Source organism: Amblyraja radiata, chromosome 11 (genome assembly GCF_010909765.2).
Source record: "Amblyraja radiata isolate CabotCenter1 chromosome 11, sAmbRad1.1.pri, whole genome shotgun sequence".
In the NCBI taxonomy this organism is placed as follows: domain Eukaryota; kingdom Metazoa; phylum Chordata; class Chondrichthyes; order Rajiformes; family Rajidae; genus Amblyraja; species Amblyraja radiata.
In genome coordinates, this window is record NC_045966.1 from 642239 (window position 1) to 662186 (window position 19948).

General features: G+C 46.7%; 1 protein-coding gene across 2 annotated transcripts in view; it reads right to left on the minus strand.

Moving 5' to 3' along the window:
- The window catches only part of kdm3b (lysine demethylase 3B), a 118167-nt gene that overhangs the window by 36809 nt on the left and 61410 nt on the right, over positions 1-19948 (minus strand). For both annotated transcript variants that reach the window (XM_033029169.1, XM_033029168.1), the window contains exons 11-16: positions 18804-19005; positions 13937-14151; positions 11661-11813; positions 10672-10779; positions 9454-9581; positions 761-1091 (exon numbers count right to left, since the gene is read on the minus strand). In XM_033029169.1, coding sequence (XP_032885060.1) covers positions 761-1091; positions 9454-9581; positions 10672-10779; positions 11661-11813; positions 13937-14151; positions 18804-19005 — 1137 coding nt within the window. The remainder of the gene's footprint in view (positions 1-760; positions 1092-9453; positions 9582-10671; positions 10780-11660; positions 11814-13936; positions 14152-18803; positions 19006-19948) is intronic.

Consider the following 19948-nt stretch of genomic DNA (forward strand, 5'->3'; position numbering starts at 1 on the left):
CTACTCCCGAGGAACCCATTCCTTTTCTCTGGGGATGCTGCCCGTCCAGCCGAGCCTCCACAGCACCCCGCGCATACCCCCCGCCGATGGCCGTCGGCAGCCACTGGGTGGGGCGGGGGGGCGTGGCTGCCCAACTATCCGGGCGCCGGCGTGCCGCGGTGGCTCGGCTGGACGGTTAGCATCCCCCCGAGAAAAGGAATGGGTGATGTTTCGGGTTGACACCCCTCTCCAGAGATGTTGCTGGCCCGCCGCGGCGCCCCTGTGTGCGTTCATGGCGGTGGCCGGCGCTGGTCCCCCGCCGCCACCAAACCTCTCCGTCTGAATCATAACACCCTCCACCAGCAGGGCCTTTGATGCCGGAAGACTACAAGCAGCTCCAGTGGAACCATCCCAGCTCCGACTGACTCACTGACCCATGACCCGCCGAGGGATCCATAGTGGAGCTGGTGCCGGCTGCGAGCTAGCCTGACACCTGCGGCCGGGGATGGGATACACGGGGGGGGGGGGGGGGAACACATGGCCCAGCGGCAGCAACGGAAACCCGCGCATGATCCCACGAAGCATAAAGCACTCACTGAAACAAAGGTCTGATAACCACAGATAACACACAGCAGATACACACCCTCCAATGTTTATCTCCAGTGACCTATGACCTGGGCATGCACAGTCGGAATACCGAACTCGCTATTCCACAAACAGCCCAAGACTGGAGACTTCTCGGGATATGAACTCAACAGTTAAAATATAAAAGGAACCGTACCTTTTTTCTCCTCCTTAGCCTTCTGTGTGGCCAGGTCAGCCAACCAGTGCAGTGCAGATGTAGTGTCTGCTGAACTCAGTGTTGTATCCTTCAATGTTGAAGTGGTGGAAAAAGCTTCATTGTCACTTGCAAAGCTCATGTTATTGCAATGATCATCAGCCAGGTTCACATTACTGGCTTCTCCAGCTTCACAGTTTCTAATGTCTGCTGACTCTGCTTTCACCTCTGCTAAACTCCCATCAGATTGAGGTAACATCACAGAGCTTCCGCCACTTACAGACACTTCGTTCAAAATAATTGCTGGAGCAGGATTGGGAAGATTGGTTGAAAGCTAAGGGAATTCAGAATTTAAAATAATATTAAATCATTCACACTGCTGTACAAAAGTAAGACTGAATTACAACACAGGAAACAAACCATTGGCCATAAGTCCAAGTTGGGCTTTAACTTCCATATGATCAAATACTGCTATTCCTAATTTCTCATCTCTCAATCACCTGTCCAATCCATGCATTGGAATGGACTTTGAGGTCATGGAATTCACTTAATTGCTGAATTAGAATCAGAGGTCTGAAGATTTTTTTCCTGCATTGTACATTTGATTTTGTGATTTTTGTGACCGGGAACTATCTTCTTTAAGCAACCTTGTTGCTTCCATTCAGAATTTCAAACTATTTATATTTTGCCCCATTTTTTTCAATGGTCTAGAAAATAATAAATCAACTTTGTTACCCTTTTCAAATGTATTTTTTCACACTAGGCAACAATCTTCTACAGCTCCAGTAGATGGTGAATAATAAGCATCTGCATTCCCAAGCAATACGCCTTGACTCAGGCAGGACATTCCAGGAATGGGGCTCAGATGTTTCCTGCACCCTGTGATCCAGCTAAATCAGCACTGGTCAACTGACCCAGACAAGCATCTGTGGATAACTGGAGTATGGACTAAATTCAGCTTGCTTCAGCTCATTAAAGTTTTAGTTAAGATCTATTTTACTGCTTTTAAAACACCCACTTCTCTGGAGATGCAATGTAGAACTTGAATCAGATATTTGGTCTGAGATATGTCTTTAAAATTCAAGAAGATGTATCTATTATATTCCTCCATTATTTTAAAGCATCAGTTTATTACCTTGTAGAATGGGGTGACTGCCATTGCTTTAGGCAAACTACATTAAATAATCTTAAAATATTAAGTATTTCCGACCATCTTTGCAATTGAACCACAATGATGCTGTCTTGTCTCTTTTCTGATGCTTAATACCTCACATTCAGCCCTCTTTCCCCACACCCGAATTCAACATATACATTATAGATAATAGACAATAGGTGCAGGAGTAGGCCATTTGGCCCTTCGAGTCCTTCAATATGATCATGACTGATCATCCTAAATCAGTACCCCATTCATACTTTCTCCCCATATCCCTTGATTCCATTAACCCCTAGAGCTATATCTAACTCTCTCTTGAAAACATCCAGTGAATTGGCATCCACTGCCATCTGTGGCAGAGAATTCTACAGATTCACAACTCTCTGGGTAAAAAAGATTTTCCTCACCTCAATCCTAAATGGCCTACCCCTTATTCTTATACTGTGACCCCTGGTTCTGGACTCTCCCAGCATCTGGAATATTTTTCCTGTATCTAGCCTGTCCAATCCCTTAAGAATTTGATATGTTTCTATAAAATCGCCTCTCATCCTTCTAAATTCCAGTGAATATAAGCCCAGTCGATCCATTCTTTCATCATACTTCAGTCCCGCCCTCCCGGGAATTAACCTGGTGAACCTATACTGCACTCCCTCAATAGCAAGAATGTCCTGTCTCAAATTAGGAGACCAAAACTGCACACAATACTCCAGGTGTGGTCACAGCAGGACCCTGTACAACTGCAGTTGGATCTTGCTCCTATACTCATATCCTCTCGCTATGAAGGCCAACATGCCATTTGCTTTCTCCTCTGCCTGCTGTGCCTACATGCTTACTTTCAGTGACTGATGTACAAGGACACCCAGGTCTTGTTGCACCTACCCTTTTCCTAATCTGACACCATTCAGATAATGTGTAAGAAGGAACTGCAGATGCTGGTTTAAACTGAAGATAGACACAAAAACCTGAAGTAACTCATCGGAACAGGCAGCATCTCTGGAGAGAAGGAATGGGTAATTTTTCTGGTCGAGACCCTTCTTCAGACTGGGGAAATGAGACATAGATGAAGATGAGGAGAGATAAAGAACAATGAATGAAAGATATGCAAAAAAGTAATGATGATAAAGGAAACAGGCCATTGTAAGCTGTTTGTTGGGTGACTTGGGTGGGTGAAGGATAGAGAGAGAGGGAATGCCGGGTCTACCTGAAGTGAGCAAAATATTCATACTACTGGGCTGTAAGCTGCCCAAGCGAAATAGGAGATGCTGTTCCTCCAATCTGCATTGAGCCTCACTCTGACAATGGAGGAGATCTAGGACAGAAAGGTCTGTGTAGGAATGGGAAGGGGAATTAAAGTGTCTGGCAACATGGAGATCAGGTTGGTTCAGGTGGGCTGAGCGAAGGTGTTCTGCGAAACGATTGCCCAGTCTACGTTTAGTCTCGCCAATGCATAAGAGTCCACATCTTGAACAACAGATAGAGTAGGTGAGGTTGGAGGAGGTGCAAGTGAACCTAACCTGGAAGGACTGTCGGGGTCCCTGGACAGAGTCGAGGGAGGAGGTATAACGACAGGTGTTGCAGCTTCTGCAGTTGCAGGGGAAGGTACCTGGGGAGGGCGCGGGAAGGGATGAGTTCACCAGGGAGTTGCGGAGGGAACGGTTTCTGCGGAAGACAGAAAGGGCTGGAGATGGGAAAATGTGGCTAGTGGTGGGATTCCGTTGGAGGTGGCAGAAATTTCGGAGGATTATGTGTTGTATGCGATGGCTGATGGGGATGGAAGGTAAGGACTAAGGGGACTCTGTCTCTGTTGCGACTAGGGGGAGGGGGAGCAAGGGCGGAGCTACGCGGTGCCGAGGTGACATGAGTAAAGGCCTTATCTGTGGCGGGAGAGGGAAACCCTCGTTCCCTAAAGAATGAGGACATCTCGGATGTCCTGGTATGCAACTTCATTTTGGGCGCAGATGCGGCATTGGTGCAGGAGGTAGCCCAGATGCAGTCATCAATGTAACGGAGATAGAGTTTGGGGATAGGGCAAGTGTACGCCTGGAACAGGGATAGTTCAACGTACCCTACAAAGAGTCAGGCATAGATGGAGCCCATGCGCGTGCCCATAGCTGCGCCTTGGACTTGGAGGAAATGGGAGAAGTCGAAGAAGTTGTTGAGGGTGAGGAGTAGAGTGTGAGTAGAGGGAAATTGGATGGTTCTGTGGTCGAGGAAAAAACCGGAGGGCTTTAAGGCCTTCTTGGTGGGGGATGGAGGTGCAGAGTGACTGAACGCCCGTAGTAAAGATGAAGGAGTGGGGGCTCGGAAAGCGGAAGTCATTAAAGATACGAAGGGCAAGTGAAGTATCTTGGACAAAGGTTGGGAGAAATTGGGCCGGGGGGGGGGGGGATATAGGATGGAGTTGAGGTACATGGAAATAATTTCCGTGGGACAGGAGCAGACAGAAACAATGGGTATGGGAGAAGGTAAAATCGGGCCGTGCGGGGCTGGGGAGTGATAAAGTTGGACGCTGTGGAAGGCAGACAGCCAGAAGTGAAGAAGTCAGTAATGGTGTTTGAGATTATGGCCTGGTGCTCATCTGTGGGATCATGTTTTGTGTCTACCTTTCAGATACTAATCTGCCTTCTTGTTCTTGCCATCAATGATAACCTTGCATTTATCCACATTATACTGCATCTGCCATGCATCTGCCCACTAACCCAACCTATCCAAGTCCCCCTGCAGCCACATAGCATCCTCCTCATACCACACACTGCCATCCAGCTTTGTGTCATCCGCAAACGTGGAGATGTTACATTTAATTCCTTTGTCTAAATCGTTAATATATATTGTAATTAACTGGGGCCCCTTGCGGCACCCCATTAGCCACTGCCTGCCTTTCTAAAAAGGACATGTTAATTCCTACTCTTTGCTTCCTGTCAGCCAACCAGTTCTCTATCCATGTCAATACTCTACCCCCAATACCATGTGGTCTAATTTTGCACACTAATCTCGTGTGTGAGACCTTGTCAAAGGCTTTTTGAATGTCCAGATACACAACATCCATTGGTTCTCCCTTATCCATTCTACTTGTTACATCCTCAAAAAATTCCAGATTAGTCAGGCATGATTTCCCTTTCATAAATCCATGAATATCATGTTGCCGCCCTGCAAATGCGCTGCTATTACATCATTAATAATCGACTCAAGCATTTCCCCCACTACCAATGTCAGGTTATGTAAAAGTGTGTTTTTTTGTGTTTTTTTGTGTGTTTTGATGTGGGGGAAGAGGGCACGGTGCGGGGGATACCGTCCTTCAGCCGCTTCCTGGTGAAGACGCGACTTTTATTCGAGTCGCGTCCTCGCCCCCCCTCCCCCCCCCCCCCCCCCCCACCACCAGCGGACTACCTACTGGATTGGCGTGGACTTCCCTGCGACCAGAGCTCCAGCAGCGGCGGGACAGCGCTGATACATCGCGAGGCTGGCGATGCCTTACCGGGGGTCGCCGTCTGGAGCCCGGAGTGCTGGACCTGCTGCACCGACATCATGGAGCTGCGGTTTGCGGAGCTCCCAACGCGGGCGGAGCTGATGGACAGCGCGGGGTCCTGCGACTCTGCCCGGCTCGGCCTGCGGACTCGGGAGCTGCGGACACGGGAGCTGCGGACTCGGGAGCTGCGGGAGGCGGCTGATCGGGAGGTCCGGGCCGCTGAGGAGGAGGATGTTCACCGTCGGGGTTCGGCGTCGGCGTTCCACCAGCCCGGCGTGAGGGCCTGAACATCGGGCCACCCAGGGCGGCGACTGCGGGTGCTAGGAAGGCCTCGACCACGAATGAAAATCTGGGAAGAACGGAGTGGAGGCTGGCTGGACTATGGTGCCTTCCTCACCTTGGTGCCACTGTGTTATGTTGTGTCGTGGACTTTCAGTGTTTGTGCTTTTTTTTAAATTCTATTTTATTTTTAATATGTTTTATTATTTATTATTATTTATTTATTTTTATTTTTATGATACTGCCTGTAAGGGAAATTCATTTCGTTGTCTCTAACTGAGACAATGACAATAAATTTGAATACAATACAATACAATACAAGGTGAACTGGTCTATAATTCCCCGTTTTTTCTCTTATTCCTTTCTTAAAAAGTGGGGTTACATTAGCTACCCTCCAGTCCACAGGAACTGATCCAGTCCATAAAACCTTGGAAAATGATCACCAATGCATCCACAATTTCTGGGGATTTATCTGCCTTCAGTCCCAATACTTTACCCAACACCATTTACAGACTAAACTGGATTTCCTTCAGTTCCGCCCTCAGTCCCCTTGTATTTCTGGGAGATTATTTGTTTCTTCCTTAGTGAAGACAGACCCAAAGTACTTGTTTAAACTGGTCTGCCATTTCCTCGTTTCCCCATTATAAATTCATCTGTTTCTGACTGTAAGGGACCTACATTTGTCTTCACTAATATTTTTCTCTTCACATAACTATAGAAGCTATTAGTTAATTATTATATTCCCCGCAAGCTTTCTTTCATACTCTATGTTCCCCCTTCTTAATTAACCCCTTTGTCCTCCTCTGGTGAATTCTAAATTCCTCCCAGTTCTCCGGTTTGCTGCTTCCTCTGGCCAATTTATATGCCTCTTCCTTGGACTTAACACTACCCGAATTTCCCTCGTTAGCCAAGGTTGAGCCGCCTTCCCGTTTAATTTTTACGCCAGACAGGGATGAATAATTGTGGTAATTCATCCATATGAACTTTAAATCTTTGCCTTGCATATCCACCGTCAACCCTTTAAGTATCATATGCCAGTCTATACTAGCCAATTCCCATCTCATGCTATCAAATTCACATTTTTTTTAAGTTCAGGACCCTTGCCTCTGAAATAACTGTCACTCTCCATCCTAATGCAGAATTCTACCATATTATGATCACTGTTGCTCAAAGGGCTTTGCACAACAAGATCGCCAACTCATCCTTCCTCATTACACAATACCCAGTCTAGGATGGTCTACCCTCTAGTCGGTTCCTCCACATATTGGCTTAGAAAACCATCACGTATATACTCCAGGAAAACCTCCTCCTCAGTGTTGTTACCAATTTGGTTAGCCCAACCTATTTGGAGATTAAAGTCATCCATGATAACAGCTGTACCTTTGCTACACACATCCCTAATTTCCTGTTTGATGTTATCCCCAACATGACTACTGCTGTTTGGTGGTCTGTACACAACTCCAACAAGCGTTTTCTGCGCTTGGCTATTTTGCAGTTCCACCCATGCAGATTCTGCACCATCCAAGCTAATGTCTCTCCAACATGGATGTCCAGTCACTCTACACCTCCATCCCCCACCAGGATGGCCTCAAAGCCCTCCGGTTCTTCCTCGACCAGAGGAGCAACCTATACCCAGCCACTGACACCCTCCTCCGCCTAGCGGAGTTGGTCCTCACCCTCAACAACTTTACGTTTGACTCCTCCCATTTCCTCCAAACACAAGGCGTAGCTATGGGCACACGCATGGGCCCCAGCTACACCTGCCTCTTTGTCGGGCACGTTGAACAATCCTTGTTCAATACGTACCAGGGCCCCATCCCCGACCTCTACCTCCGTTACATTGACGACTGCTTTGGGGCCACCTCCTGCACCCACACACAACTGACTGACTTCATCCACTTCACCACCAACTTCCATCCGGCACTCCAATACACCTGGACCATTTCCGACACTTCCCTACCATTCCTTGACCTCACCATCTCCATCGCAGGGGACAGACTTCTGACCGACATACACTACAAACCAACTGACTCACATGGCTATCTGGACTACACGTCTGCCCACCCTGCCCCCTGTAAAGACTCCATCCCCTACTCCCAATTCCTCCGCTTACGCTGCATCTGCTCCCAGGATGAGACGTTCCACACCAGGGCATCGGAAATGTCCTCGTTCTTCAGGGAACGGGGATTCCCCTCCGCCACCATAGATGAGGCTCGCACCAGGGTCTCACCCATACCCCGCAACACTGCTCACTCTCCCCATCCCCACACTCGCAACCAGGGCAGAGTCCCTCTGGTCCTCACCTTTCACCCCACCAGCCGGCAAATACAACAAATAATCCTCCGCCATTTCCAACGTGACCCCACAACTCGCCACATCTTCCCATCTCCCCCTATGTCTGCCTTCCGCAAAGACCGCTCCCTCCGCAACTCCCTTGTCAATTCTTCCCTTCCCTCCCGTACCACCCCCTCCCCGGGCACTTTCCGTTGCAACCGCAAGAAATGCAACACCTGTCCCTTCACCTTCCCCCTCGACTCCATTCAAGGACCCAAGCAGTCGTTCCAGGTGCGACAAAGGTTCACCTGTATCTCCTCCAACCTCATCTACTGCATCCGCTGCTCTAGATGTCAGCTGATTTACATCGGGGAGACTAAGCGGAGGTTGGGCGATCGTTTCGCCGAACACCTCCGCTCAGTCCGCAATAACCTACCTGAACTCCTGGTGGCTCAGCACTTCAACTCCCCCTCCCATTCCCATTCCCAATCCGACCTCTCTGTCCTGGGTCTCCTCCATTGCCAGAGTGAGCAACACCGGAAATTGGAGGAACAGCACCTCATATTCCACCTGGGTTGCTTGCGTCCTGATGGCATGAACGTTGAATTCTCCCAGTTTTTACTAGCCCTTGCTGTCTCCTCCCCTTCCTTAACCCTCGAGCTGTCTCCTCCCATCCCCCCCCGCCCTCGGGCTCCTCCTCCTCCCTTTTTCCTTCCTTCTCCCCCACCGCCCATCAGTCTGAAGAAGGGTTTCGGCCCGAAACGTCGCCTATTTCCTTCGCTCCATAGATGCTGCTGCACCCGCTGAGTTTCTCCAGCATTTTTGTGTACCTGTCTCTCATTAACCATCTCCTCTTTAACCAGCAGGGCCACCCCGTCTCCTCTTCCTTACTATCTATCCTTCCTGAATATTGAATACTCCTGCATGTTGAGCTCCAAGCCATGGTCATTCTGGAACCATGCCTCTGTAATCCCAACTCTATCGTATCCATTTGAATTTTCTTCTATTGGAAGAAGATTTTGCAATTCCCTCCAAGAATCTTAGTGGTAATAAGTTGAACAACTAATGCCAATAGCAGAGGAATTATTCTAGAACTAAGCCAAATTTGCTTTGATATCTCTAATATTTTATTAGAACTATTGTTGATTTTGAATTTGTGTATATAGCACACGTGTAGATCAGGCTGAGATTTATACATTATAAAAAATGTTTTTCTAGGAATGAGTGACGCTGGCCTTCTGCCACCACTCTGCCCATCACACACCTCAGAAGACATCTGGCATCCTTCCATCAGTCCTTTCTCTAGTGACAAACAATCATTATTCTCAACTCTGACAGAATTTATTTCTCATGCCCCGAGTGAAAACCTATTGTTTCTCCATATTCCAAGTATGACACTTTGTGTTTAGAATATTAATACTAACTGATATTTAATTTGGGACAACAGAATAGAAATTTGTGGATTTTAAAGTGGCTACTACCCCTGAACAGCTAGTTCTGAGAACAATGATCAATACAACATACCTGTGATACTCCATTTGGTGGTGCTGGCTTGGGTAAAGGCTTGAGCTGCTTGGTAATACATGGGCAATTTGCTTTGATACCCCATTTTCCCCTGGTGGCATGGACCATGTCTCCAATGTCATACAGAGCTACGGATTTAAAAAATAAATATTTTCAAAAACACTTTGCTTATTTTTTTAAAGCAAAAGGCAAAAAAGCAGCAGCTGCTTTTTAAAATAAATCAAAAGAATAGATTTCCCAGGTTACGAACACTCGATGTATGGTGTTTGGGAAACTAGTGGGATGATGTGCTGGTTGCTGCAGGCATACTCGGTCAGCTAAGAATGGGCTCTTTCATACATCTTCTCTCCCCCACCCCTATCTCCTCTGGGGCACAACTGACCTCAATAAAATTTACATTGCAAAGAAACCTTAGATTTGTTGTCAGCTGCAATCTGCACAGACTTTTACATTTAAATTGACATTACATTCTGCAGCTTTCATTACAGATATTCTACGTGCTCAGTGTGGACAGCAATTATCAGGAGGCACTTTGCTACTCTGATCTTTTGATAAGCTAAAGGTATAGCCAAGGATATCCAGCCCCTACTGGTCATTGTCGCTGTAAAAGATTCAGGGGAAAAATGGTCCCCCAGCATGTTGGCGAGTAAGCTTAAAAACTAGATTTTGTTTTGTTTTTTTAAATGCAAGTCACTAGAAATTAAAAATAATGTTAAAGACTTGTGCAACATCTACAATTATCTAAATAAAAATGAACTAAAAGCAATTTGTTCATAGGACTTCAAAACGTTGGAGGATATCTAAGTACAAGAGCCAGCAGAAAAAGATTTAAAATGAAATGTAGTTATTCTGGGTAAAGGAGCTATCCTGGTAACTAATTTATAAGTTTAAAACAAAACCAAATGGGTGATCAAAATGTTGCACTGTGTCATCATGATGAATGTTCAAATCACAAATAGTCGTGGATCCCACTTTCGGACATCAAGCAAGCTGCCTCAACAGGTGCCAGAGAAACAGAGAGAGTTCTTTCAGATAGATCAATAAAAGTAAGGATTGAGCCTTGCATCTTGTGTATTGCAGAAAGTGACTAATAAGTTGAAAAACATAGCAGGAAGGAAATACAAGATCCTATGGAAAGTAATCTCCTGGTTTCTGAAGGCAAAGCCCAGGAGAACTTTGTGAAAGGCTATTTCCTGCACTTGTAAATCACGTACTAACCGGTGCTGGGAATAATCTGCGTTGGCATCAGATTCACTGGGTCATGTGTCTGCCCCTTTGCGCATTTCAGCCAAGAGAAAACTTCATCTTCAAGACTGTCATCATCCTCTGAGGAAAAGAATGGATACAATTTACCAAAGGATGATCATTTCAAACTGCAACATACTGTATCATTCAATCAGCAAAGTGATCAAGATTGAAGAATACTATTGAACTTTGACAGTATTCATTCCATTTACATTTGGGAAACTGAATGACTATAATGCAAGAATACACAGTGGTACAATAAATTTCAAGCATGTGAACTAGACATTGACTAAGATCATAGCTCATAGTTTAACTCAGCAGAGTTTTTTTTATCAAAGTTTTTCCACCATTTGGTTTTGTGCTTACACTGGCACCCAGAAGGCGAAACATCATCCAGTGCTCTCATTACCACTGGAAAACAAACAGGTCTTTCACCAGAATTGGAATCTGCAACAACTCTCCATTAATTAATTTGTGGTTTTCTTAGTGTAACAGGCAACTGTGATACTATGGTTACTTGCTTGCGCCTCCATGTTCTTCTCATTCATAAACAAATCTGCTGGATACCTGACCCCTTCTTGCCACGCTCGTGTTGCCTATCCTTTGCTTCCTTGTTTTTCACGAGACATTTTCTGGAATTCAATTTTTCGAAAATGTTCCCAACGCAAAATGATAATCTCAGAAATCCATAATGAAGCAACATAACATACATGTATACCTCCAGCAGTGTGCTGCCTCCAGGATATTCCAAATCCAATATTTTTGTTCCTCGTACATAATTACCATGGCCTTAATTATAAAGAATCTAGACCTAATTCACATAATTCTCACCTACCAATCCTCTCTTGAATAAATCTCTTCAGTCCGATTTAACTAATTAGGTCCAAATGTGAGTGCAATAATGGAATGGCTCTACCAGAGTACCCCAGAACAGTTCTCTACATTTCGCAGCTGTGCCATACCTTGTGGTGGTCGACTCTTCCTCATCCTGTAGCAATCAAGGCATACACCAAAGCCACATTTGCGACAGACCCAGTGGATGTTAAAGAGAGTCGTCTCACAAGCATCACACATCTCTCGAATACCACGTACTGCTCGTTTCCATGCCAATTGCTCTTAAAGTAAAAAAAACAAAAAACAACAGTCAATCCACAATGGACATCAGAGGAAAGTAGAGCTAGGGAATTATGACAGACGACAGCAAGCATTCAGAAGAGACAATTTTCTTAAACAATTCCAAATTACTAGTTTACTGTAAAATAACATGGTTCTCATAAAAATACTGGAATTAAAAAAGCAACTGATCACAAATGATCCGTGTTATTGCTTGTGCCGGCTAGATTCACGTGTGCTTCCTCTTATCTTATCCATTGCGCCTGATGTTCCCAACGCGTCCTCCCGCAAGACTCAACGACCGCTTCGCCGAACACTTAGTCGGTCCGCCACGTCCTACTGGATCTCCCGGTTGCTAACTGCTCTCCTTTTTCCCACAAGGATGGTGTCCTGGTACCAGGACGTCACGAATCAAGGGTGAAGGTAAGCAGCCGGAAGTGGAAGTGCATGTCAGCACAAATAACGTCGGGAAGAAGAGGAAAGAGATTCTGCAGCGTGACTTCAGAGAGCTCGGAAGGCTGAAAAGCAGGACCTCCAGGGTGTTATCTCCGGTTTGCTTCCAGTTCCTCGTGCTGGTGAGGGCAGGAACAGGGAGATAGGGGATCTGAATGTGTGGCTGAGGAGCTGGTGCATGGGGCAGGGATTTAGATTCTCAGATCACTAGGATCTGTTTTGGGGTACGGGTGAATTCTACAAAAGGGATAGGTTGCACCTTAACAGGCGGGGACCAGCATTGTGGCAGGCAGGTTTGCCACTGCTACACGGGTGTGTTTAAACTAAATGGGGGGGGGGGGGGAGTAGACAAATTGGAAATACAAGGATGGAGTTAAAGGGAAAGAGAGTTTGTATGACTGCAGAAACCAAATTTTGTTTGAACCTCTGGGTTCAAATGACAACAAATAAATTGTGTTGTATTGTATTGTATTGTATTGTATTGTATAGGAAAAGTTAAGAAAGACACCTGAATTAACGGGGCAGAAAGCTCATGAAGGGATTCAGATTCAGATCCGATTCAGATACGGACGGCCCGATGTACAGGCCCTCTCGTCGGGATGATCGAAGCTCCGACATCGGAACGGATGGAACACACTCTGTGGCTTGTGCTCGAATCGGCCACTTTCTTACCAGAGACCGCAGCTTCTCGATGTTATAGCCCGCAGGCAGGCCAGCGGTCGGAGCTCTTATCCGCCGATCCCCAGCAAGAGATCCCTGGCTCCGGCATGATAAGTCCGCTCCACGCCTGCTGCTAGAAGCTCCACAGCCCGCGACTTCACGGTTAAAGTCAGCAGGCCGGAGATTGGAGCCTTTCTTCTGGCTCCGCAATGGAAGTCCACGCCGCGCCTACTGTTGAAGCTCTGGGCCGGTCGGTCTCCGGGAAAGGCCGCACCAATCCAAGTTGTTAGGCGGCGAGGGAGGGTGAAAAGGCGACTAGGAGAAAAGTCGCATCTCCGCCAAGGTAAGTGACTGGAAACGGTTTCCTCCTCCCTCCCTCCCCCCACCACCCCCACATAAAAACATACACATACATTTAGACATACTAAAAAAACAAAAAAAGTCAAAATGACCGATAAACTGCTGGCGAGGCTGCCACCCGATGACGTTAAAAAAGTGTATAACATAGCAAAGAGTAGCAGGAAGCCAGAGGATTGGGCAACTTTCAAAGAACAGCAGAAGGTAACAGATAGGAGAGTATGGCCAAGTGAAATAGGAATCGATATGAAAGGTGAGGTGAGTAATGGATTAAAAGTATTATATATGAATGGTCGAAGTATAAGAAGTAAAGTGGATGAGCTTGAGGCTCAGTTAGAGATTGGTAGATATGACATTGTGGGGATTACAAATACATGGCTGCAGGAGGATCGGGACTGGGAACTGAATATTCAGGGTTATACGTCCTACAGAAAGGACAGGCAGGTGGGTAGAGGAGGTGGGGTAGCTCTGTTAGTGAGGGATGAAATTCAGTTATCATCAGTCTGAAGAAGGGTCACGACCTGAAACATCACCCATTCCTTCTCTTCAGAGATGCTGCTTGTCCCGCTGAGTTACTATCATCGATTTAAATTAGCATCTGCAGTTTCTTCCTATATAATCTACAAACAGCATTGTCTACAATACATCAACGTACGGTGTGGTTCCACCAGAAGCAGAGCTTCTTTCTCAGACATCACCAGCTGACAGAATTGGTCACCGACGTTTGCCAAGATGTACTTGGATGTTTCCAGGTCAAGGCCTTCAGCAGGTATACGTGATGGAATCCAGAGACTCAGAGCTTCACCATCACATTGTCTGGGATTTAGAAACCCTCCCACACGCAGGACACCTGTCCTTGTAAAGGCAAGTCTGGAAAAAGAACGAAAAACTGGATAGTTGATACAGAATATTTCATATATGATTGTTGAGAGATTTTTTAAACAGTATTGAAAACCTTGGTTAAATATTTATATAGTGTTTATTCTTGGCTACTGAACCAATACAAAATTCTGCCCTGTGTTGAAGTGCACAACATGTTACAAGTGACTTGTAGCGATGGTCTAGGCAAGCCAGTGATTGGATCATGTACTGAATTGAGAATAGTCATTTCCTTTTGCTTTTCTGAATTACAGAACACTGAAATAAAAAACAATGCAGATAGATTAGCCAAACTTTAGTATGAAGAGAAAGTTCTTCCTAAAATACAGAAGTTCTGAAAAACAATTCTGGAGAAGCGAGGACAAGTTTTAAGTTTTATATCCACATGTTGTCTTGAAACTTCAAACACCACAACTAAGGAGTAAAGTAAAAAAGGAAATCAGAAGGGCAAAAAGAGGCCAAGAGATAGCTCTGGCAGATAGCATTAAGGACAACACCAAAAGATTTTATAACTATACTAGACCAAGTGCAGACCCGTTGGGTCTGTTCCCCCAACGTGCGGTTGTGGGGGGGGGAGGCGGCATGCAGCGTCACACACACGAACTATCCCCCCCCCCCCCGCACTCACGCTAATTACCCCCCTTGATATTATATGAATATTATTAATTTGCACCTTTTACCCCATAACCACCCTATCTACTGACGCATAGCCCCCAACTTGCAGTCACATCTAGAGAGGGGGGGGGGGGGGGGGGGGCGGGGGTAGAGAGTGAGGGCAGATAGAGAAGGGGCAGAGACAGAGAGAGACAGAAACACAGAGAGAGGGGCAAGAGGGAGAGGGAGGTGGAGAGGAGGAGGAGGGAGAGGATAAGGGTGGGTGAGGGGGGAAAGATGGGGGAGGAAGAGAGAGAGGGTGAAGTGAGGGGGGAGAGATGGGGGTGGTGCTGAGAGGGTGGGGAGCAGGGAGGAGGGAGGGTGGAGGGAAGAGGGGTAGGGGGTGTGGGAGGGGAGGGGTTAGGGGAGGATGGGTGGGATGGAGGGGGAGAGAGAGACAGGGGGAGAGGAGAGGGGGAGGAGAGAGGGAGGGAGGGAGGAGGGAAGAGGGTAGGGGGGTGTGGAGGGGTTTAGGGGAGGGAGAGGAGGTGAGAGAGAGACGAGAGGGGGAAGGGGGGAGGAGAGAGGGGGGGGAGAGAGAGAGAGGGGGGGCGAGAGAGAGAGAGAAGAGGGGGGGGAAGAGGAGAGGGGGGGAGAGAGGAGAGGGGGGAGGAGAGAGAGGAGAGGGGGGGGAGAGGAGAGGGGGGGAGAGGAGAGGGGGGAGAGGAGAGGGGGGAGAGGGGAGAGGAGAGGGGGGAGAGGAGAGGGGCGGGGAGAGGAGAGGGGTGAGAGGAGAGGGGGGAGAGGAGGGGGGGGAGAGGAGAGGGGGAGAGGAGGAGAGGGGGGGAGAGGAGAGGGGGGGAGAGGGAGGGGGGGAGGGAGGGGGGGGGGAGAGGGGGGGGAGGGAGAGGGGGGGGAGAGAGGGGGGGGGGGGAGGAGGGGGGGGAGGAGAAGGGGGGGGAGGAGAGGGGGGGGAGAGGAGGGGGGGGGAGGGAGGGGGGGGAAGAGGAGAGGGGGGGGGAGAGGAGAGGGGGGGAGAGGAGAGGGGGGGGGACGAGGAGAGGGGGGGGAAGAGGACGAGGGGGGGAAGGGAAAGAGGAAGAGGGGGGGAGAAGGGAAAGAGGAGAGGGGGGAGAGGAGAGGGGGGGGAGAGAGGAGAGGGGGGGGAGAGGAGAGGGGGGGGGAGAGGAGAGGGGGGGGAGAGGAGAGGGGAGGGAGAGGAGCGGGGGGGGAGAGGAGAGGAGAGGAGAGGGGGGAGAGGAGAGGGGGGAGAGAGGAGAGGGGGGGAGAGGAGAGGGGGGGAGAGGAGAGGGGGGGAGAGGAGAGGGGGGAGAGGAGAGGGGGGGAGAGGAGAGGGGGGGAGAGGAGAGGGGGAGAGAAAGGGAAAGAGACAGGGGGGGAGACAGGGGGGAGAGAGAGAGAGATAAAGAGAGAGGGATAGGGAGAGAGAGAGAGAGAGGTGGGGAGAGAGAGGAACCCAAACCCCCCAAACAACTATTTGCAGGCAGTGCTTTTTTATTTCAAACTAACCATATTTTATTTTCAAACCACATTAAGGGTGCTTACTCACAGGTGTGAAGAAATTTGTTCAGTGTCATTCAGAGCTCAGAGTGCCCTCCATGTTGCAGAGTGATTGAGGCACACCACTTGCAGAGACTGATTGAGGCACACCACTTCCTGGTTTTATAGTCCCTCCCCCTCCCTCCAGCAGGGGCAGCAGAGAGAATGGGGAATTGTGTAAAAACATTAATATCTCTGTCATTTTTCATCTACGGGAAAAATCCTCTGCACACATGCGGCGGAGGGGGTCTCTGAGCGAGGTGGCCAAAAATGACGGCCGTATGTGGCGGCGTTCTCTCGGAAATCGCAGCGCAGAAGGCCAAAAGCGGTCAAGAACAGAGATTTAGTCATATAGATAAGGAGGAAAAGGGTAACTAGAGAGAGAGTGGGACCCCTCAGGAATCAAAGCAGTCAACAGCAGTGGAGCCATAGGAGATGGGCAAGGTCCTCAATGAGTATTTCTCCTCTGTATTTACTGAGGAGAAAGACAGGAGGATGGAGGAACTTAGGGCAGTCAATGGAAGTGTCTTGAGTGCAGTCAGTGTTACGGTTGAAGAGGTGCTGAAGGTACTATCGTGTATGAAGGTAGACAAATCTCCAGGGCCTGATCAGACATATCCGAGTACATTGTGGGAAACCAGAGAGGAAATTGCAGAAGCCCTGGTTGAAATTTACACAGGCGAGGTGCCAGAAGACAGGAGTGTGGCAAATGTTGTCCTTTTATTCAAGAAGGGCTGTAGGGTATATGCTGGGAACTATAGGCCAGCGAGCTTAACAACTATAGTTGGAAAGTTACTAGAGGGTATTCTGAGGGATAGGATATACAGGCATTTAGACGGACCAGGGCAGATTAGGGATACTCAACATGGTATCCCTAATCTATGGTATTGTATGTGGGAGGACCGCAGCTATTTACACTATGCATTCATGATTGTGAACTGTGCAGAGGATGCTATGAGGAAGCAGGGTGACTTGGACAGGTTGGGTGAGTGGGCAGATGTATGACAGATGCAGTTTAATGTGGATAAATGTGAGGTTATCCTTTTGGTGGCAAGAACAGGAAGGCAGATTATTATCTGAATGGTGTCAAATTAGGTAAAGGGGAAATACAATGAGATCAGGGTGTCCTTGTTCATCAGTCACTGAAAGTAAGCATGCAGGTACAGCAGGCAGTGAAGAAAGCTAATGGCATGTTGGCCATAGCAAGAGGAGTTGAGTATAGGAGGAAAGAGGTCCTTCTACAGTTGTACAGGGCCCTAGTGAGACCACATCTGGAGTATTGTGTGCAGTTTTGGTCTCCAAATTTGAAGATCTTATTGAAACATATAAGATTATTAGGGGATTGGACACGTTAGGGGCAGGAAACATGTTCTCGATGTTGGGGAGTCTAGAACCAGGGGCCAGTTTAAGAATAAGGGATAGGCCATTTAGAACGGAGATGACGAAAAACCTTTTCACCCAGAGAGTTGTGAATCTATGTAATTCTCTGGCAGTGGAGACCAATTGTCTGGATGCTTTCAAGAGAGTTAGATAGAGCTCTTAAAGATAACGGAGTCAAGGGATATGGGGAGAAGGCAGGAACAGGGTACTGATTGTGGATGATCAGCCATGATCACAGTGAAACAGCTGGCTTGAAGGGCCAAATGACCTACTCCTGCACCTATTGTCTATCCCAACATTTAAGAAGCAGTTAGATAGGTACATGTATAGGACATGTTTGGAGGGATATGGAACAAATGCTGGCAGGTGGGATTATTGTAGCTTGGACATGATGGCCAGTGTGGGTAGGTTGGGCTGTGAGGCCTGTTTCCACACTGTATCACTATGACTTTATAACACAACAGTTCTTTGAATCCACTCGTATGGGGCCCACTGGGTTTATCAGGACTTCATCTGTAGGATTCCCTTCTTTATCCTTGAGTGGTCCTACCTTCTCCCTGGTTATCCTCTTGATCTTAATATAGGTATAAAACAATTTCAAATTTGCTTTAATCAAACTTGCCATTTAGTTGCCCCTTTGGCCCCTCTAATCAGCTGCTTGAGTTCTTTCCTCCTTTATACTCCTCAAAGGTTCTGTCTGATTCCTTCCTCTTAAACCTTGCATGTGCTTCCTTTTTCTCTTTGACAAAGAGAGATGCAAGGTTCTCTTTGTCATTCTTATCCCTCCTCCTCACTACAATATGTTGGATCAACTGGTCTTGTCAGATATGGACAATTGCTCCCAGTGTACCACGAGCTCCTAATGTAGAGAGTTGTGATCACTTCGTAAATAGAACTTTTGTAATAATCAAAATGCTGTTTATTATATTGGCCAAGGCTCATGTCAACTTAAACAGATAAATATTAAAAAAAAGACGTATAAGGGATGGAAAAATAATATAGACCGATTAACAAAATTAATCTAAAAGCGAACATTTTAAAACAGCAAAAATAATTTCAAAACAGAATGCACCAAGGAATAGTACCTTCCAATTCCCCAGTGCACTTACTTTCTAAAGTGGAAGAATCGACAGGACACCGTTGATTCATCGTGATCTTTAAATTTTCGGTAACGCACCAATCGACATTCTCTGCACTTGTGAAGATGTGGAGCAACATTGATACAGGAACCATCTTGCAGGAAAGATTCTCCAGACTGCTTCAGCTTTCTCACCTTGCATAGATCCTTTAAAACAGACTGATCCACAGAAACTGATGGGGAGGGAAAGATAAAAATTGAATTAGAATTCACAACTATATGGAAGACCTTCTACAGCCTTGCATGGTGGTGGGCAGTTGATACAGGAATGTAATCATTTGTTGTGGTAATCAACAATACAGTCTACGACAGACCCAGCATGAGGCAAGGAAAAATGCTTTAATGAGGAATTTATAATTGAAACTTTTATAATCCAAAGTGACCTGTTCCTTAAGCATAAGACACATACGACATGACATGTCTTAAAACACTGATACTGCTATTACAAGACATTCATGTCAACATTTCCAAAGACGACAACATTTTCCATAGTGCATTAATCATCAGTCTCTTGATTATTGATTCCGAGTCATTTTTATCATAGATTGGTGCTGTGCATGGAAGATTTGTGCACCTCTAGTTGGCAAAAAAACTAGGCATAAAAATGGCTTTGTGAAAATTAACTGGCTTTTAACAGTCAGTAAATCCCGATACAAATGCTTACCCTTCTGATGTTTGGAGAAACTATTTTAAAGGAGGAAGTATATGTTAAAAACTCACTTTTTCCATTCATCCCACACATTCCTCTATAGACCTTTACATATAAATCACTGACAATCTCCCCTTTGAGACACAAACTTTTTCATTAAATAAATCTTCCAAGTGCAGGACAGCTGAACAAATCAATTCAGATAACATCAATAAAACCTAATCCTTAATACCACATCTATATCATCAATGAAATGGCACTAGTGCATTATCTGAGCTCATGGGTGATTACATTTTCTATATTTGTTTATTTCTATCCAATTGTGCCTTTGTAATGATGTGGTTTTTAAATACCTAACTGACCATAAATAGTCATACACCAATTATTATCCTCTCTATTCAAATATAATCAAATCCTAGCGTTGGGGAAATACATACAATTACACAAACAAACACATAATTTACTTC